This window comes from Heterodontus francisci, chromosome 34 (genome assembly GCF_036365525.1).
Source record: "Heterodontus francisci isolate sHetFra1 chromosome 34, sHetFra1.hap1, whole genome shotgun sequence".
In the NCBI taxonomy this organism is placed as follows: domain Eukaryota; kingdom Metazoa; phylum Chordata; class Chondrichthyes; order Heterodontiformes; family Heterodontidae; genus Heterodontus; species Heterodontus francisci.
This window is the reverse complement of record NC_090404.1, coordinates 10,197,047-10,218,207: the sequence shown is the minus strand read 5'-3', so window position 1 is coordinate 10,218,207 and position 21,161 is coordinate 10,197,047. Positions and strand designations below refer to the sequence as shown.

Genomic DNA, 21,161 nt, shown 5'->3' with positions numbered 1-21,161 from the left:
CCAGCATGAACTCGCTGGTGTTTGAGTCGGGTGGATGAACAGGTGCTTCCCTGCCCACACACGGGGCAGGTGAACAGCCTCTCCCCAGTATAACTGCTTCAGTGTTTCAGCAGATCCTGTTTCCTCTTAAAGCTCTTCTCACAGTCAGAACATTTAAAAGGTCTGTCACCAGCGTGAACAAGTTGGTATCTCAGAAGATGGGATGCCTTGGTGAATCCCTTCCCATTGTCAGAGCAAGTAAATGGCCTCTCCCAGTGTAACTGCGTTGATGAATTTCCAGCTGGGATGGGTAATTGAAACCCTTCCCACAGTCCCCACATTTCCTTGGTTCCTCCATGGTGCAGTTCTATCGAAGTTGAACGATCAACTGGAGCCTCTTCCACACACAACACATATACAATTTATCCCACTGTGAATGGTGTAATTTTTTCAGGCTGTGCAACTGGCTGAAGCTCTCTACAGTCAGTGCACTGGACCATACTCACTCGGGTGTGTGTGTCTCGGTGCTTTTCCAGTCACACTGATGTTTGAAATCTTTTCCCAGAGAGAGAGCTGACAGACATTTCCCCTTCAACATTTAAAGGATATTCAGATCCTGACGAATTGAGTGACTGTCGGATTTTGATGCAATGTTTGGTTTGAGTTTCCCGTCTGCACATCCTCCCCTTATAATACCCTGTGAAAGGATTTTACAAAACTCATCACTGTAATTCCAGGATAGAAATTCTGAACAGACAATTCTCGTTTCTATGGAACATTTTTTCTTCTCGTTTCCCCAAATCTGAAAATCCTCGTCCCACACACTCTCCCTCCTCCCTGTGCTGAAATCCAAACCCATCGCACCATTTCTTTCCTCCACTGCCAGTTTTCTCCCTCCCTCGACTCTGATTGGGTTCAGTTCTCCAGCCCCTGTGTGCAGAGTGAGAATCAAATCAAGTCAATGATTTTCTCTCCTGGTCACTGGGACCCTAAAGCCCCGCCCACTCTCTGTGCCATCACCTGGATGTTGGCGTCTGCGCTCTCATCCCGCTCAGCCAAGATGGCGCCCATTGACCTGAGATTTTCCCCGGGAAAAAGCCCCATAGTTTTAAACACTGGACCTGGAGGATCTTATTCGGAGGTTGCGGCCTATACCAAGTGTTTCTGAAGCCCACCCACCGGCTCTATTTTTCCCTTACGCATCAATCCGACTCTCACCCGCTGCAAAAACATCTCGAACACACAGAGAGATCAAAATGACATTGCGCATGCCCCAGAATCAGTCAACACCGCTCCTGAATGTGAATCGGGCAGATCCACTTCCGCGGGGAATGACAAATGGAGACCAAGTGAACCAAGATGACAATTAAAAAATACTTGCATAATATTTTGCCGGAGAAGAATGGCATCCCAGCTTCCAAACGATAAATACTATTTTAACAAAACAAGCAACATTATGAAGTGTTCTTGTAATGGAGTGGCATTCATCTTTCTATGGGGCAGTGCCGCTTCATTTCGCTTGGCTTAATGGCATTGGAGTAGTCTTGCCCCTAACAAAGATGGCGACGCGGACGTCTGACGTTCCAGCTGCGATTGCAGATGGTGCGCGTGCGCGATCTGCGACTGTTGGAGGACTTTTTTCTGCATCGAGAAGTTTGAGCGGGAAACGGTTAACGGCGTTGCCATGGCTGCGGGGGCGGGGCTTTGTAACGGCGCGCGCCGGGACAGGTGGGTGCTCGAGCTGAGCAGCAGCAGGTGAGCGGCCAGGAGCAAGGCCTCGGAGAGAGCCTGGGGCTAAGGTGGGAGGCGGCAGTAGCCGGCAGGCCTCTCTCCTGGTGAGGACACCACTCTGACCGGGGCCACCCAAAACACCGGGATTTTCATGTCACAGCCTTTGAGGGAGAGGCAATGGGTGCGAGAAAACCTGGTTGATAATTACTGTGCAAAGGCAGGGAGAGAGCAGCTGGAGACAGTGAGTTTGGGGACTCGGTCGGTGTGGAGGACGTGCTGCTCCGACTTTCTGCAAAAAAGGATTGGTCTGAGAAAGGGAGCTGGAGAGCAGCAGCGACACAAGAGAGCTGACGCCCAGAAGCATTAATTAGGCGAACAGGCAGGTGAGTGGTCGGTGAGTTTTAGATGGTTTACATTTCTGTCTGAATGGTTTGGGAGATATAGTATTGCATTAAATTTATACCTAGATCAGTGGATTAGAAAAGAGTGGGGTCGATGAGGGAGCAGAGTCAGAGCGGATTAGAAGAAAGTGGGGCCGGTGAGCAAGCAGAGTCAGAGCGGATTAGAAAAGAGTGCGGGCGGTGAGCAAGCAGAGTCAGAGCGGATTAGAAAAGAGTGGGATCTGGTGAGGGAGCAGAGTCAGAGCGGATTAGAAAAGAGTGGGATCTGGTGAGGGAGCAGAGTCAGAACGGATTAGAAGAGAGTGGGGCCGGTGAGGGAGCAGAGACAGAACGGATTGGAAAAGAGTGGGGCTGGTGAGGGAGCAGAGACAGAGCAGATTAGAAAAGAGTGGGATCTGGTGAGGGAGCAGAGTCAGAGCGGATTAGAAGAGAGTGGGGCCGGTGAGGGAGCAGAGTCAGAACGGATTAGAAAGGAGTGGGGCTGGTGAGGGAGCAGAGTCAGAACGGATTAGAAGAGAGGGGGGCGGGTGAGGGAGCAGGGTCAGAACGGATTAGAAGAGAGTGGGGCGGGTGAGGAAGCAGAGTCCGAGCGGATTAGAAAAGAGTGGGATCTGGTGAGGGAGCAGAGTCAGAACGGATTAGAAAAGAGTGCGGCTGGTGAGGGAGCAGAGTCAGAGCGGATTAGAAAAGATTGGGGCGGGTGAGGGAGCAGAGTCAGAACGGATTAGAAGAGAGGGGGGCGGGTGAGGGAGCAGGGTCAGAGCGGATTAGAAAAGAGTGGAGACGGTGAGGGAGTAGAGTCAGAATGGATTAGAAAAGATTGGGGCGGGTGAGGGAGCAGAGTCAGAGCAGATTAGAAAAGAGTGGAGCCGGTGAGGGAGCAGAGTCAGAGCGGATTAGAAAAGATTGGGGCTGGTGAGGGAGCAGAGTCCGAGCGGATTAGAAGAGAGGGGGGCCGGTGAGGGAGCAGAGTCAGAGCGGATTAGAAAAGAGTGGGGCTGGTGAGGGAGCAGAGTCCGAGCGGATTAGAAAAGATTGGGGCGGGTGAGGGAGCAGAGTCAGAGTGGATTAGAAAAGAGTGGAGCCGGTGAGGGAGCAGAGTCAGAACGGATTAGAAGAGAGGGGGGCCGATGAGGGAGCAGAGTCCGAGCGGATTAGAAAAGAGTGGGGCCGGTGAGGGAGCAGAGTCAGAGCGGATTAGAAAAGAGTGGAGCCGGTGAGGGAGCAGAGTCAGAACGGATTAGAAGAGAGGGGGGCCGGTGAGGGAGCAGAGTCAGAACGGATTAGAAGAGAGGGGGGCCGGTGAGGGAGCAGAGTCAGAACGGATTCGAAAAGAGTGGGGCCGGTGAGGGAGCAGAGTCAGAGAGGATTAGAAAAGAGTGGAGCCGGTGAGGGAGCAGAGTCAGAACGGATTAGAAGAGAGTGGGGCGGGTGAGGGAGCAGAGTCCGAGCGGATTAGAAAAGATTGGGGCGGGTGAGGGAGCAGAGTCAGAGCGGATTAGAAAAGAGTGGAGCCGGTGAGGGAGCAGAGTCAGAGCGGATTAGAAGAGAGTGGGGCGGGTGAGGGAGCAGAGTCAGAACGGATTAGAAGAGAGTGGGACGGGTGAGGGAGCAGAGTCCGAGCGGATTAGAAAAGATTGGGGCGGGTGAGGGAGCAGAGTCAGAGCGGATTAGAAAAGAGTCGAGCCGATGAGGGAGCAGAGTCAGAGCGGATTAGAAGAGAGTGGGGCGGGTGAGGGAGCAGAGTCAGAGCGGATTAGAAGAGAGTGGGGCGGGTGAGGGAGCAGAGTCAGAACGGATTAGAAGAGAGGGGGGCGGGTGAGGGAGCAGAGTCAGAACGGATGAGAAGAGAGTGGGGCCGGTGAGGAAGCAGAGTCCGAGCGGATTAGAAAAGATTGGGGCGGGTGAGGGAGCAGAGTCAGAGTGGATTAGAAAAGAGTGGGGCCGGTGAGGGAGCAGAGTCAGAGCGGATTAGAGAAGAGTGGGGCCGGTGTGGGAGCAGAGTCAGAGCGGATTAGAAAAGATTGGGGCGGGTGAGGGAGCAGAGTCAGAGCGGATTAGAAAAGAGTGGAGCCAGTGAGGGAGCAGAGTCAGAGCGGATTAGAAAAGAGTGGAGCCGGTGAGGGAGCAGAGTCAGAACGGATTAGAAGAGAGGGGGGCCGGTGAGGGAGCAGAGTCAGAACGGATTAGGGGGGCCGGTGTGGGAGCAGAGTCAGAACGGATTAGAAGAGAGGGGGGCCGGTGAGGGAGCAGAGTCAGAACGGATTAGGGGGGCCGGTGTGGGAGCAGAGTCAGAACGGATTAGAAGAGAGGGGGGCCAGTGTGGGAGCAGAGTCAGAGCAGATTAGAAAAGAGTGGAGCCGGTGAGCGAGCAGAGTCAGAGCGGATTTGGAAAGAGTGGAGCCGGTGAGCAAGCAGAGTCAGAGCGGATTAGAAAAGAGTGGAGCCGGTGAACAAGCAGAGTCAGAGCAGATTAAAGAAGAGGGGCCTCGCTGAGGGAGCAGGTTCAGAGCGGTGGATTAGAAAAGAGCGGGGTTGGTGAGGGAGCAGAGTCAAAGCGGTGGATTAGAAAAGAGCGGGGCTGGTGAGGGGGCAGAGTCACAGCATGGATATTTTGTGGGTTCAGAGCTGACCAACAGCGTTCTAAAGAAAATCAAATGTGACGTCACTGGGAAGCAGGTAAGTGGATAGAGGAATGGCAGGGCTTCTCAGACCTCTGGAGTGCACATTCTGTGCTCTGTGAGAACTCCTGGACACTTCCCGTGTCCTGGATAGCCATATGTGCAGCAAGTGTGGTCACTTGCAGCAGTTCGAGCTCCGGGTTTCTGAATTTGGATGTCAGCTGGCATCACTGTGGCATATCCATGAGGATGAGTGCTTTGCGAATAGCACGTTTGTAGATGTGGTCACCCTGGCAGCTTAAGAATATGCAGGGAGAGAGTGAATAGGTGACTGCCAGGCAGCCAAGAAGAAACAGGCAGGTAGTGCAGGAGTCCCCTGAGTGCCTGTCAATTTCCAATCAGTATCCAGTTCTGAATACTGAGGAAAGTGATGGTTCTTCTGGGGAGTGCAGCCAGAGCCAAGTCCATGGTACCACAGCTGGCTCAACTGCACAGGGGGGCACAAAGAAGACTGGAAGAGCACTAGTGATAGGAGAATTGACAGGGGAATAGACAGGCGTTTCTGTGTCCACAGGTGTGAGTCCAGCATGGTGTGTTGCTTTCCTGGTGCCATGGTCAAGGATGTAATTGAACGGCTGCAGAGCACCCTGAGCGGGGGAGAGTGAACATACAGCAGTCATGGTCCACGTTGGTCCCAGTGACACAGGTGGAAAGAGGAATGTGGTCATGCAATCAGAGTTTAGGGTGCTGGGTAAGACATTAGCAATCAGCACCTCAAATGTTGTCATCTCCAGATTACTCCCAGTACCACCCGCATCTGAGTGTAGAAATAGGAGATCAGAGCAGATGAATGCGTAGCTGGAAAGATGGTGTAGGAGGGAGGGCTTTAGATTCATGGGACACTGAGGCCAGGTTTGGAGGAGATGGGACTTGTCCAGGCCAGACAGGTTGCACCTGAACAGAGCTGGGACAAATTTCCTTGCGGGGCAATTTGCTGTTCCTATTGGGGAGGTTTTAAACTAACTTGGCAGGGGCTTGGGAACCAGGAGATAATAGAAGAGAGGAACACTATGGTGCACAGAAAATTGGGAGAGACAGATTGCTCTAGAGTATGAAATTGTAAAGAAAAAGGTAGGGTCGGAGTAAGAGGGAAAGCAATAAAGTCTAAATTAGGGTCACTGCATGTATGTGAATGCGTGGAGTGTGGCAAATAAGGTTGGTGAGCTGCAGGCCAGATAGCCACGTGAAAGTATGAGGTTGTGGCGATAATGGGACCTGGCTCTAAGAAGGGTACTAAATATTCCTGGATACAGGATGTTCAGGAAAGATAGGAAAGGGGGAGGGATGGCAGTTTTGGTTAAGACGAACATTGCAGTGCTGGAGAGAGAGGGTGTCCCAGAGGGGTTAAGGACAGAATCTATTTGGCTAGAGCTGAGAAAGAAAACAGGTGCAGTTACATTGCTCGATGTTGTCTATAGGCCACCAACTAGCGGGAACAATGTAGGGGACAAATTTGCAAGGAATGATAGAATAGTTATAACGGGTGACTTTAATAATTTAAATATAGACTGGATTAGCAGCAGTGCAAAGGGCATAGAGGGGCAAGAGTTCCGAGAGTCTGTTCTGGAGAATTTTCTACAGCAGTATGATTCCAGTCCAATGAGAAAGGAGCACTGCTGGACCTGGTTCTTGGGAATGAAGTTGGCTAAGTGGATCAAGTGTCAGTAGGGGAACAATTAGGGGACAGTGATCATTGTATCATAACGTTTAGGTTGGCTATGGAACCGGTAAAGAACAATCCAGAGTAAGAATAATTAACTGGGGCAAAGCCATATAAATAGGAATCAGGGATGGTGTAGGAGGGAGGGTTTTGGTTTCCTGGATAATTGGGGCTCTTTCTGGGGTAGGTGGGACCTCTACAAACAGGATGGTCTTCACCTGAACCAGAGGGGTACCAATATCCTGGGGGGGAGATTTGCTAGTGCTCTTCGGAGGGGTTTAAACTAATTCAGCAGGGGGATGGGAACCTAAATTGTAGTTCTAGTGTGCAGGATGTTGAGAGTAGTGAGGTCAGGGATAAGGTTATAAGGACACAAGAGGGCACTGGCAAGCAAGAGCTTGGTTTAAAATGTGTCTACTTCAACGCCAGGAGCATCCGGAATAAGGTGGGTGAGCTTGCAGCATGGGTTGGTACCTGGGATCTCGATGTTGTGGCCATTTCAGAGACATGGGTAGAGCAGGGACAGGAATGGATGTTGCGGGTTCCTGGATTTAGATGTTTCACTAGGAACAGAGAAGATGGTAAAAGAGGGGGGGGGGGGGTGTGGCATTGTTAATCAAGGAAAGTATTACAGCGGCAGAAAGGACGTTTGAGGACTCGTCTACTGAGGTAGTCTGGGCCGAGGTTAGAAACAGGAGAGGTGAGGTCACCCTGTTGGGAGTTTTCTATAGACCTCCAAATAGTTGCAGAGATGTAGAGGAAAGGATAGCAAAGATGATTCTTGACAGGAGCGAGAGTAACAGGGTAGTGGTTATGGGGTACTTTAACTTTCCAAATATTGACTGGAAATACTATAGTTCGAGTACTTTAGATGGGTCTGTTTTTGTCCAGTGTGTGCAGGAGGGTTTTCTGACACAGTATGTAGACAGGCCAACCAGGGGCGATGCCACATTGGATTTGGTACTGGGTAATGAACCCGGCCAGGTGTTAGATTTAGAAGTTGGTGAGCACTTTGGTGATAGTGATCACAATTCGGTTAGGTTTACCTTAGCGATGGGCAGGGACAGGCATATACAGCAGTGCAAGAATTATAGCTGGGGGAAAGGAAATTATGATGCGATTAGGCAAGATTTAGGATGCGTAGGATGGGGAAGGAAACTGCAGGGGATGGGCACAATCGAAATGTCGAGCTTATTCAAGGAGCAGCTACTGCATGTCCTTGATAAGTATGTACCTGTCAGGCAGGGAGGAAGTTGTCGAGCGAGGGAGCCGTGGTTTACTAAAGAAGTTGAAGAGCTTGTCAAGAGGAAGAAGAAGGCTTATGTTAGGATGAGACGTGAAGGCTCAGTTAGGGCGCTTGAGAGTTACAAGCTAGCCAGGAAGGATCTAAAGGGAGAGATAAGAAGAGCAAGGAGCGGACACAAGAAGTCATTGGCGGATAGGATCGAAGAAAACCCTAAGGCTTTCTATAGGTATATCAGGAATAAAAGAATGACTAGAGATAGGTTAGGGCCAATCAAGGATAGTAGTGGGAAGTTGTGTGTGGAATCGGAGGAGATAGGGGAAGTGTTAAATGAATATTTTTTGTCAGTATTTACAGTGGAGAAAGAAAATGTTGTCGAGGAGAATACTGAGATACAGACTACTAGGCTAGATGGGATTGAGGGTCACAAGGAGGAGGTGTTAGCAATTTTGGAAAGTGTGAAAATAGATAAGTCCCCTGGGCCAGATGGGATTTATCCTAGGATTCTCTGGGAAGCCAGGGAGGAGATTGCAGAGCCTTTGTCCTTGATTTTTATGTCGTCATTGTCGACAGGAATAGTGCCGGAAGACTGGAGGATAGCAAATGTTGTCCCCTTGTTCAAGAAGGGGAGTAGAGACAGCCCTGGTAATTATAGACCTGTGAGCCTTACTTCGGTTGTGGGTAAAATGTTGGAAAAGGTTATAAGAGATAGGATTTATAATCATCTTGAAAAGAATAAGTTCATTAGAGATAGTCAGCACGGTTTTGTGAAGGGTAGGTCGTGCCTCACAAACCTTATTGAGTTTTTTGACAAGGTGACCAAACAGGTGGATGAGGGTAAAGCCGTGGATGTGGTCTATATGGATTTCAGTAAGGCGTTTGATAAAGTTCCCCACGGTAGGCTATTGCAGAAAATACAGAAGTATGGGATTGAAGGTGAATTAGTGCTTTGGATCAGAAATTGGCTAGCTGAAAGAAGACAGAGGGTGGTGGTTGATGGTAAATGTTCATCCTGGAGTATAGTTTCTAGTGGTGTACCGCAAGGATCTGTTTTGGGGCCACTGCTGTTTGTCATTTTTATAAATGACCTGGATGAGGGTGTAGAAGGGTGGGTTAGTAAATTTGCGGATGACACGAAGGTCGGTGGAGTTGTGGATAGTGCCGAAGGATGTTGTAGGGTACAGAGGGACATAGATAGGCTGCAGAGCTGGGCTGAGAGATGGCAAATGGAGTTTAATGCGGAAAAGTGTGAGGTGATTCACTTCGGAAGGAGTAACAGGATTGCAGAATACTGGGCTAATGGGTAGATTCTTGGTAGTGTAGATGAGCAGAGAGATCTTGGTGTCCAGGTACATAAATCCCTGAAAGTTGCCACCCAGGTTAATAGAGCTGTTAAGAAGGCATATGGCGTGTTAGCTTTTATTAGTAGGGGGATCGAGTTTAGGAGCCACGAGGTCATGCTGCAGCTGTACAGAACTCTGGTGCGGCCGCACCTGGAGTATTGCGTGCAGTTCTGGTCACCGCATTATAGGAAGGATGTGGAAGCTTTGGAAAGGGTGCAGAGGAGATTTACTAGGATGTTGCCTGGTATGGAGGGAAGATCTTACGAGGAAAGGCTGAGGGACTTGAGGTTGTTTTCGTTAGAGAGAAGGAGGAGAAGAGGTGACTTAATTGAGACATATAAGATAATCAGAGGGTTGGACAGGGTGGATAGTGAGAGTCTTTTTCCTCGGATGGTGATGGCAAACACGAGGGGACAGCTTTAAGTTGAGGGGTGATAGATATAGGACAGATGTCAGAGGTAGTTTCTTTACACAGAGAGTAGTAGGGGCGTGGAACGCCCTGCCTGCAACAGTAGTAGACTCGCCAACTTTAAGGGCATTTAAGTGGTCATTGGATAGACATATGGATGAAAATGGTATCGTGTAGGTCAGATGGTTTCACAGGTCGGCGCAACATCGAGGGCTGAAGGGCCTGTACTGCGCTGTAATGTTCTATGTTCTAAAGGTTGGCAGGCAAAATGGTAGCTGAACAATGGGCTACCTTTAAAGAAGAGCTAGTTTGGGCATCGTCAAGGTATATTCCCATGAAGGGAAAAGGTAAGGAAAACAAATCCAGACCTTCCCGGTTGATGAAAAAGATAGAGATTAAGATGAAGAAAAAGTGTGCTTTTGACAGAGGTCAGGTGGATAATACAATGGAGAGCCAGGCTGCATCTCGAAAGTTCAGAGGGGAAGTGAAAAAGCAAATGGAAACAAAGAAAGAGTATGAAAAGAGACTGGCAGCTAATATGCAAGGGAATCCAAAAATTTTCTATAGACATATAAATGGTATAAGGGTGGTAAAAGGAGGAATGGGGCCAACTAAGGACCAAAAAGGGGAGATTTACACATGGAGGCATAGCTGAGGTATTAAATGAATATTTTGCATCTGTCTTTGCCATTAAAGCACCGTGGAGGGTGTGAGAAAAAATGAAAGGAACAGAACAAAAGCGCAGGTACAGTGCTGGACTGTTTCTGGAGCATGCGTAGTGTCACTGTGATCAGAACTGTGAGAGCGCTGGAGACACTTTAGTAGCGGGTGAGAGTCGGCGAGGTGCAGGGGAGGAATGGAGCTGGTGGGTGGGGAGGCTTCAGAAACACCTGGTGTAGGCCGCAAGCCCCGAATACGAACTTCCAGGTCCCGCGTTTGCAGCGGGGTTTTTTCCCGGGAACAGGCCCAGGTAAACGGCCACCATTTTGGTGATGACAGAGTGGGCGGGGCTTCAGGTTCCCGGTGACCAGGAGAGAAAATCATTGACTCAGTGATTTGATTCTCACTCTGCACACGGGCTGGAGAACTGAACCCAGTCAGAGTAGAGGGAGGGAGAAAACTGGCAGTGGAGGAAAGAGATGGTGCGATGGGTTTGGATTTCAGTGCAGGGAGGGGGGAGAGTGTGTGGGACGGGGATTTACAGCTTTGGGGGAACAAGAGAGGAAAAAATGTTCCATAGAAACTAGAATTGTCTGTTCTGAATTTCTGTCCTGTACTTAGTGATGACTTTTGGAAACTGCTTTTACAGGGTATTAGAAGCGAATGGTTTGCAGTCAAGTAACTCAAACCAAACATCACGTGAAGATCTGACAGAGTCAGTTGATTTGTCAGGACTGAAAAGATCATTGGCCTTTGAATGTGGAAGGAGAAATGTTTGTTCTGTCTGTGATAGATTTCAAACATCATTGTGACTGGAAAAGCACTGAGACACACACACCTGAGTGAGAGTGTTCCAGTGCACTGACTGGAAAGAACTTCAACCAGTTGCATAGCCTGAAAAAACATTGCACCATTCACAGCAGGGAGAAACTATCCACATGTTCTGTGAGTGGACAAGGTTTCAACTGTTCGTCCAACCTGGAGAGACACAAGGACACCCGCACCATGGAAAAACTGTGGAAATGTGGGGATTGTGGGAGGGGATTCAGTTGGCCATTCAAGCTGGAAACTGATCGGCGCAGCCACACTGGGGAGAGACCGTTTACCTTCTCTGTATGTGAAGGGATTCACTCAGTTATCTCACCTGCTGAGACACCAGTACATTCACATTGGAGAGAGGCCATTCACCTGCTCCGTTTGTGGGAAGGGATTCAATTAGTCATCCCACCTGCTGACACACCAGCAACTTCACACTGGGGAGAGGCCGTCACCTGCTCCGTGTTTGGGAAGGGATTCATTCAGTCCTCCCACCTCTCACTCTGGAGAGAGGGTGTTCACCAGCTCCGTGTGTGGGAAGGGATTCACTCAGTCTGCCACCCTGCCGAGACACAGTGAGTTCACAAAGGACAGCAGGGGTTGAATTCTGCTGTTATTGCTGCTGTTAATCACATCCAGTACTGAAATTATTCATTCTGATGGTCGGGCTTTGTTTCTGCTAATAAACTCCAGCCTAGGTATAGGGGTTGTTACGATTGTGGATATCAATAAATCTTGATATCTTCAAGGGAGTGATGACTAACTGATCAGCCAGGATCTAACTGAAGGGTACAGCAGGCTCGATGAGCTGAATGGCCTACTTCAGTTCCTATTGTTGTCGGGAAAATATAACCACTCTTGAGTCCATGGGTTAAAGCAAATAAGGACTTTATTTTGTCAAGCATATGCAAGGGAGAAGTCCTCTGGTTCACCCAAAGAGTTTCTCAGTGAAACAGAGTCTGTAGCACACATTTATAGAATACAATAACCATTCCACATTTGTTCTCATGATCCCTACACATTCCATGTCTGCAGCTTGATCAATAACTTGGATTGTATTGTCCCACTAACATTCTCCTGCTATCTCCTCCCAAACCTTGAATGTGCTAGCTCCCATAGTTCATAGCATCCTGTCTCGTCTCCAGCCTCACCATTAACTCTTTGATTAGTGAAGCAAGAACAGCATGTTTACACAGATGTAGAGGCAATTAGGTACTGAGTTGTACAACTTCCCAGAACAGCAGTCAAGTATCCCATCATTCAATGGGCCTTCACAACTACAATGATTCTTCTAAACTTAATACATTTTAATACAAATTCTACTAATGTTACCCTTCTGGTCCCTCTCCCTCCTTTTGTACTCCTGGTCAGGCATACCACCTGACCCAGGCGGGACATTCCTGAAATCCTCCACTCGCCAATTGCTCCAGGGATCCTTCTGGAGTGCAGTGGTTTTTGGATCTCTTAGTCTACTGTTCTCTCACAGCGTCACCAAAGTCCTATTGACCTAGGCTGGACTTGGAACCATCCTCCCATTAGATAGCAGAATCCTTATAAATATTCCCTGGGAGAGGGGCTTCAACTTCAGATACCGGGGTATACCCTTTGTTGGCCAGCATCACCACCTGCACCGCTTGGGATACTGTCAGCCTTTGGTAGCAACAACCAAGGTGGAAATTCCCTACCGTAAAGGAGTCAGTGATTTGTAAGCAGAAGGTGTGGTTATGATCACACTCCAATCCTCCGTCCTGTCCATCAAAAAGCACCTCTGTGTAGGGGTAGTTTGGACTGCTTCAAAGGCTTTTCAAGAGGGCTGACCGATATCACTGTGGCAGACTCATTACTGATGGGTCTCAGAGTATTACAAAAGCAGATGATGTAATGCTGCAACTCAGTACAACATTCTCATGTTGTCATCAAAAGGGTACCATTTAAACCTGGAGCTATATACCCCTAGGTTCCTACTTGATACACCAACTCAACCCTCACCACCCCCAGAGATATGAATTTATAACCAACTGAATAAGTACCATTTGCATGTTCTTGAGGTACAATCATCAGGAACTTGACTGTATTCTCCACTCCCCCAGTTATAGGTCATGTAACTACCAGTTCCTGTCTGTCCTCCTGTATATTAATAAGATCTAATCTTACAGACTGATGTATGTGTCGGGGGCACGTACCAAATCTTTCTTCAATACCTGAAACAACGTGATCTACCCAGTCCCGAGCCAACATGTCACAGGCCCTTCCCTTTGAGTTCTCAAACAAATGGAGACAGATTAGCCCATCCCGCCGTGATGTTCACTCAGTGTTGGATGCCCTTGAGGTGCTCCCTCCTTTTGGTAGTTGCACGTACTGTCCTGGATGCAGACATGTGGTTCTGTTGATATTTACAGTAGGTGCCTCCCATGTTGCCATGGTTACCAGGAGGGTGATCACCATTACTGCTACCCACCGCTCTGCCGTTGCTTTAGTGGTTTACCTGAAACAAAATAGTTAAGAGATCTGCTATTGGCTCTCCTGTTGGCAGAAACATAATGTGAGTTATATAGTTTGACTTGAGACCTTTGGGAGTGGTGTCATCCCATGCGGCATTCCTGGAAAATACAGTACCAATCCAATCACTAAGATTTTTCCTGTTACAATCTAGCTGTACAGGATATACCAAACCTCTGAGCTGACACACAATGAGTTTTCATATTTAGTTCAATATTTACTGTTGTTCAAACAGAAACCACCAAGACTGCGTGTGTGGTTTTATTGTTTTCCTAGAATCTCTTCAAATTTCAGGTTAGAATACCAACTCAAATTAATTTAATTTAATTCATAATCTTCAGTTCATTGTATATGTCTGATCAAATTCCTGAAGCTGTCATCAATCTTGCGATAAATTTTGAAAGTTGTATGTTTAGCTTAAACTGCTAGCGGAAAGGGTTAACTTTGTGAGTCTGAAAGGGGGAGGGGCGAACGTTCTGAGATAGACTAGTGATGTCACCATCCCTTTTCCTACGAAGACAGAACAAACCACGAGCTACATTTCAAACAGATGAGAAATATGTATTTCAGAACACTTTTCTCTGACATTATTTCAAAATTCCAAGCTTTTTAGATCCCTTTGTCAAAACTCTTCCTTTTAACAATTTGAACACAGGGACTGTTTCAGACTCAAACTATTTTCCAAGTTCCAAATAGCAGTATCCAACATTAAAAACTGCCCTATTCTCACGTGTGAATTTATATCTAAATTAACATTTCCATATGTTTATCAAAATACAGTTGGTTTGGCCAGAAATTGCAACTCGCATCTTATAACTTAAACATTTAGTTTGTTTACACCTTTTGATCCAACTCATATTCCTCATTGTGAAACTTTTTTTTAAAATGTGCTGAAGCCCCTTTTGCGCAACCACCCTTCAGGGAAGAAAGCACATGAAACTTCCACACATACGTTATTCACACAATTTCTGCAACACTCATTCCACTTAACTCAAGATTAAGGAAAGAAAATAAAGGAAATAAAGTGCATCAGTGGTCTTGGTCCTTCATTTAAATCGGCCAAACTTCAAACAGCGGCCTCTCAAGCATGGGGGAAAGGAAAGGGTGGTCTTTGAGTTCTTCACCCACAGGAACGATCAAATTGACAGTGCTGAGTATCATTACCTATCATTCCCCTTAAAGGAGCCCTTCTCTTGTTCCCTTGGCAAAACAAAGCGTGTGCTTTAACAGCTTCTCATCCATTTCATACAGCTATCAAAACTTTAAAACATCATGCAGGACCAGGCCACTGAGGGTTAATAAGCCATTAGTTCAGTGACACAAACAGAGCTAACACAGAAAGGAAAGCACAGGATACTAATATAATACACAAACAGAAACTTATGCACAAGAGTTTTCTTCCTGACTCTTGCCTAAGTCTGTTCAGGATAGTTCCCTAAAATGGTAAAACAACCCCAAGTTATTTACTGCTCACCTTCTTAGATCATTTATCTATCCTCAAGACTGCTACGCTCCCACTCTCTTGTCCTTATGTGCCCATGACGCAGAGCTACAATTCCCTTTTTTGTTTTATCCTTTGTTTATTTGTTTGTTCTTTATCTTAGATGATATTTTAGTTTCTTAAAAGTAACTTGCTAAATTACACTGGACTTTTTGCATCTCAAAATTATCCCAAATTCAAAAACAGTGTTGCTGGAATGACAGGTTTTGTTAATGTTCTATTGCATTCTTCCCAAAAGAAACATTTCTCTATATTCATTGTAACACTTAGTGATTTTCCCCTAAAACCTCAAAACACCGCCTTCAGGGAAGACAGCATTTTAGATTAAACTCCCAATTGTTCCCAAACTTTTAATATTTATTTTTTATTTATTTTATTTAGAGATACAGCACTGAAACAGGCCCTTCAGCCCACCGAGTCTGTGCTGACCATCAATCACCCATTTATACTAATCCTACACTAATCCCATATTCCTACCACATCCCCACCTGTCCCTATATTCCCCTACCACCTACCTATACTAGGGGCAATTTATAATGGCCCATTTACCTATCAACCTGCAAGTCTTTGGTGGTGGAAGGAAACCGGAGTACCCGGCGAAAAACCACGCAGACACAGGGAGAACTTGCAAACTCCACACAGGCAGTACCCAGAATTGAACCCGGGTCGCTGGAGCTGTGAGGCTGCGGTGCTAACCACTGCGCCACTGTGCCATAAGAGGTTCCTAACTCAAGGATTAAAACAAAGATGATTCCAATTCACAGCACTAAACATTTAAAAGTCAAAACTGCCAATGAGCGAGCCTTATACCTGGAATTAAATACTCTCTCATACCATGAGATAACTTCGAAGTTTGTTGTGGTCACTAATGAAATTCCAGTTTTCCCAACTTGACAGGTCAGTTAACCTTAATAAGTTAAACTTAATTTAAACCGATGCATATTAAGGAGACATAGAACAGAATAACACGTGCTCTTTTAAAAGAAAAGGTAAATTACGTAATTTTCATGTTCTTTCCTCCGGTGCCTTTTCAAATGACGGTAATAAACCAAAAACTAAAGAAAACGTTATTTAACATTCATACAATGAAGACTTAACACCAGCTCTTAAAATAACTAACATCTTTCCAATATCTCCTTTATTTATTCTTTAACAGTCAGTAAGATACATCTTGAAATTTAAACTGCAAAAAGCAATAGTAAATTTTAAACTTTGGTCCAGTTAAAGCAAAGCATTTAAAAACTTCAAACTGGGTTTCTACCTGGCATTTTCAAGGCTGAAGCTTATCTTTTACAAAACTGGGCATTGCCTTTTCATAGTTTCAAAACCGACTTTTAAAATAAATGTTAAACTAAATAATTCTAAAATAAAAATAAAACACTACACCACCATTTTTAATTTAAAATGCAATTCATTTTTATATCCCATTTCTGGGTGCACAATCTTAAATTGAAATGAACACACTCAGTAATCACATTCTTAATTTCAAACAACTTAGAAATATTGATTCCTGTAATGGGTTATGAATTTAAAGTACCAAAAATCTGCATTAAATTCCCAGTCCCAAGCCCAAGGAACACACACAGGTTCAACTAGTTCACACCCAAAACATGACTTGAGGTTCCCACAGAAATATACAAGTGCAAGAATAGAACAAGTAACCGACTCATACTTTCAACATTAAAGCCAGACAACAAAGGGTTAACAACTGTTAGCTCTGCAGCACACAAGCTGCACAGACAAGGACATAAAGTCGTGGAAGCTTCCAACATTCATGCAGACTCGAACAAAGGCACAGTAACTTGCTTTCACTCAACTTTTAAATTTCTCTAAAGAATCTTATTTAAATTATCCCTCTTACCTTAACTTGATACCTCTCACTTTCCCACTCCAGCTCTTGCCCTTCTAACCTGTCTCTTTTCCTGAGTTAGCCTGGCTAATTCAGACTTTCCAGACTGACACATGGTAAGATAGCACTTGCAAAATATAATGATTCCCTTTTGTCTGTTCTTTCCATCATTCTTTATGCTTATCTGGGGTCCACAAGGGATCCCAACCTTCCTGATCATTTTATCGAAAGTTATTGACTGCCAAAAATTTGGTAAGTGACCCTTTGGGTCCCCACTCCACATCCTTATTTTCTATGGCTGATGTTTTATAGTCTGAATATTGTCACTATTTGTGTGGGCATCGACCTCTCACTACCCTACGATCGTTCCTGCGTGGGAAAAGGACCTCTCGTTTCCTCTCCGATCGTTCTTACTTCGCCTGGTTAACCCAGAGAACGATATTACCTCCTCCTTTACCCAAGGAACTGCGATCCTGGTTCTGCGCCATCTTTAGTTACTTCACCCATGGATCCATTCTTTAGTTTGGATCCTCAAATCGGCCCACCAGCATCCCATCCCGAACGCCTACCTCCCTATCTAATGGGTGGTAAAGTAAATGTACTCACCCACTCTCTGAGGCTTACGTTTGACTGGGCAACAGTGACTGAGCCCTGAGGATCCTGTCGACGACATCAAATTGTTGTGGAGAAAATATAGCCACTCTGGAGTCCACGGGATTAAAGCAAATAAAGGTTTTTAATCAAGCACGGTGCAGGGGAGAGATTCTCTGGTCACCCAAAGAGCTTCTCAGTGAAACAGAGTCTGTAGCACACATTTATAGAATACAATAACCATTACTCATTTGTTCACACCACCCCAACACATTCCAGGACTGCAGCTTGATCAATAACCTGGATTGTATTGTCCCACTAACATTCTCCTGCTATCTCCTCCCAAACCTTGAAGCTGCCAGCTCCCATCGTTTACTGCTTGTATCGTCTCCTGCCTTTCCCCTTATCTCTTTGATTAGTGAAGCAAGGAGTTTACACAGACTGTGGAGGCAATTAAATAGAGTTATGCAGTTAAAGCATAGTGGTCAAGAAAGTATCCCATCATTCAACGGGCTGCTCACAACCACAGTGATTCTTCTAAACTTATTAATACATTCTAATACTAATTCTACTAATGTTACCCTTCTGGTCCCACTGCACACTTATGAACTCGCTGGTGTCTCAGCAGGTTTGATGATTTAGCGAATCCCTTCCCACAGACAGAGCAGGTGAACGGTCTCTCCCCAGTGTGTGTGCGTTGGTGTTTCAGCAGAACATTTCTACTTTTAAAGCTCTTGTCACAGTCAGAACATTTAAAAGGTCTGATCAGTGTGAACAAGTTGGTGTTTCAGCAGAGAGGATGATCGAGTGAATCCCTTCCCACACTCGGAGCAGGTGAACGGCCTCTCCCCAGTGTGAGTGCGTTGGTGTCTTAGCAGAACATTTCTACTTTTAAAGCTCTTGTCACAGTCAGAACATTTAAAAGGTCTCTGATCAGTGTGAACAAGTTGGTGTGTTAGCAGGAGGAATGACCGAGTGAATCCTTTGCCACACACAGAGCAGGTGAACGGCCTCTCCCCAGTGTGAGCGCGTTGATGTCTCAGCAGTTCATACCTACTTTTAAAGCTCTTGACACAGTCAGAACATTTAAAAGGTCTCTGATCAGTGTGAACAAGTTGGTGTTTAAGCAGAGAGGATGACAGAGTGAATCCCTTCCCACACTCGGAGCAGCTGAACGGTCTCTCCCCAGTGTGAGTGCGTTGGTGTTTCAGCAGATCATCTCTTCTTTTAAAGCTCTTGTCACAGTCAGAACATTTAAAAGGTCTGTTATCTGTGTGAACTCGCTGGTGTGTCAGCAGGAGGGATGACCGAGTGAATCCTTTCCCACACACTGAGCAGGTGAACGGTCTCTCCCCAGTGTGAGTGTATTGGTGTCTCAGCAGTTCATTTCTACTCTTAAAGCTCTTCTCACATTCAGAACATTTAAAAGGTCTGTTATCAGTGTGAACAAGTTGGTGTGTCAGCAGAGAGGATGACCGAGTGAATCTTTTCCAACACACGGAGCAGGTGAACGGCCTCTCCCCAGTGTGAACTCGCTGGTGTTTCAGCAGGCTTGATGAATCAATGAATCCCTTCCCACAGTCAGAGCAGGTAAACGGCCTCTCTCCGGTGTGAGTGCGTTGGTGTGTCAGCAGGCTTGATGACTGAGTGAATCCTTTCCCACACACGGAGCAGGTGAATGGTCTCTCCCCAGTCTGAGTGCGTTGGTGTCTCAGCAGCTCATTTCTCCTTTTAAAGCTCTTCTCACAGCCAGAACATTTGAAAGGTCTTTCATCAGTGTGAACTCGCTGGTGTTCCAGCAGGGTGGATAACAGAATGAATCCTTTCCCACATAAGGAGCAGGTAAATGGCCTCTCCCCAGTGTGAACTCGCTGGTGTATCAGCAGCTCATTTCTGCTTTTAAAGCTCTTCTCACAGTCCGAACATTTAAAAGGTCTTTCATCGGTGTGAACTCGCTGGTGTCTCATTCGCTGGTGTCTCCGCAGATCAGATGACTGAGTGAATCTTCTCCCACACACGGAGCAGGTGAACGGCCTCTCCCCAGTGTGAACTCGCTGGTGTGTCAGCAGATTTGATGAATTAGTGAATCCCTTCCCACAGTCAGAGCAGGTAAACGGTCTCTCTCCGGTGTGAATGTGTTGATGTTTCAGCAGGTTCGATGACAGCGTGAATCCCTTTCCACAGTCAGAGCAGATGAACGGCTTCTCCCCAGTGTGAACTTGCTCGTGTGTCAGCACGGTGGATAAACGGGTGAATTCCTTCCCACACACGGAGCATAGGAATGGCCTCTCCCCAGTGTGAACTCGCTGGTGTATCAGTAGATTCCTTTTGCTTTGAAATGTCTTCTCACAGTCAGAACATTGAAAAGCTCTCGGATTGGAGTGAACAAGTTGCTGTCTCAGAAGGTCAGAAGACCGAGTGAATCCTTGCCCACACACAGAGGAGATGAACGACCCCTCCGCAGTGTGACTGAGCTGATGAATTTCCAGCTGCAATGGGCAACTGAATCCCTTCCCGCAGTCCCTACATTTCCACGGTTTGTCCGTGGTGCGGGTATCCTTTTGTCTCTCCAGCTTGGGCGCTCACTTGAAGCCTTGGCCACACACAAAACAGGTGTACAGCGTCTCCCTGTGTGAATGGTGTGATGTTTGTTCAGGCTGTAATTGGTTTAAGCTCTTTCCACAGTCAGTGCACCAGGACAATCTCACTTGGGTGTGTGTGTCTCGGTGCTTTTCCAGTCACACTGACGTTTGAAATCTTTTCCCACAGACAGAACTGATAAACATTTCTCTTTCCACATTCAAAGGATGATATTCAGGTCCTGATGAATCGTGTGACTGTCAGATCTTGATCTGCTGCTTGGTTTGTGTTTCCCGTCTTTAAATCCTCCCCTTCTAAGCCCCTGTAAAAGAAGATCACAAAAGCCATCACTATCAGTTCAGGATAGAAATTCACAACATTCTCTCCTCCTGCTTCCTGGCCCAGGATGGCTGTGCAGGCGCCCTGCTGCACTCTGTCCCCTATAAAGATGGCAGCCCTCAACGCGCGCCTGTCACTGGGAGAAGACCTGCAGCTGAGGTCCTGCTTGGTGCAAATGCAGGACCAGTAGATTCTTAGTCAGGGTTTGAGGCCTACACCGGGTGTTTGTAAACTGAATAATGTTCCCTGGTTTATCATGGGGACCTGGGGCTGCACTCGGTGTGTGAAACCCGCATTGTCCCAGGGTTTATTAACCCGCTGCCTCCAACCTCCTCCTTCCTGTTCCATTTGATTTCCTGCACTTCTGTTTGCACGCTTTCCCCCTCTAGCCGAAGCACAATAGGGTTCCCCTCATTCTCACCTTCTATCCCACCAGCCGCCACATTCAACACATCATCCACCATCATTTATTAACGATTTGGACGTAAATGTAGGGGCATGATCAAGAAGTTTGCGGACAACACAAAGATTGGCTGTGTGGTAGATAGCGAGGAAGATAGCTGTAGGCTGCAAAAAGATATTGATGGTCTGGTCAGATGGGCAGAAAAGTGGCAAATGGAATTTAACATGGAAAAGTGTGAGGTTATGCATTTGGGGAGGTCAAACAAGGCAAAAGAATACACGATTAATGGGAAAATACTGAGAAGTGTAGAGGAAGTAAGGACCTTGGAGTGAATGCCCACAGATCCCTGAAGGTAGCAGGACAGGTTGATAAGGTTATTTAAGAAGGCATATGGAATCCTTTCCTTTATTAGCCGAGGTATAGAATACAAGAGCAGGGAGGTTATACTGGAACTGTCGAACTGATTAGTTAGACCA

The 21,161-nt window shown here is 46.7% G+C and overlaps 2 protein-coding genes across 7 annotated transcripts in view; one reads left to right on the top strand and one right to left on the bottom strand.

The window, feature by feature from the left end:
* The first annotated feature begins 1,446 nt into the window (after nucleotides 1–1,446).
* The window catches only part of LOC137349035 (zinc finger protein 239-like), a 36,173-nt gene continuing 16,458 nt past the window's right edge, over nucleotides 1,447–21,161 (top strand). For 2 of the 6 annotated variants that reach the window (XR_010969206.1, XM_068014297.1), the window contains exon 1: nucleotides 1,645–2,093. Coding sequence is in view for 1 of the 6 variants with exons in the window: in XM_068014295.1 (XP_067870396.1) it covers nucleotides 1,664–1,734 (71 nt within the window). In the remaining 5 variants the exon portion in view is untranslated. Of the gene's footprint in view, nucleotides 2,105–10,756; nucleotides 10,855–21,161 lie in introns of those variants that run through there. The other 4 variants (XR_010969208.1, XM_068014298.1, XR_010969209.1 and 1 more) reach the window with 3 other exon arrangements.
* Nucleotides 15,995–20,746, bottom strand: LOC137348423 (zinc finger protein 850-like). The gene is made up of 2 exons (XM_068013733.1): nucleotides 20,612–20,746; nucleotides 15,995–19,936 (listed from the first exon to the last, which is right to left on the bottom strand). The coding sequence occupies exons 1-2, from the start codon at nucleotides 20,744–20,746 to the stop codon at nucleotides 18,116–18,118; spliced, it is 1,956 nt and encodes a 651-aa protein (XP_067869834.1). The 3' UTR covers nucleotides 15,995–18,115.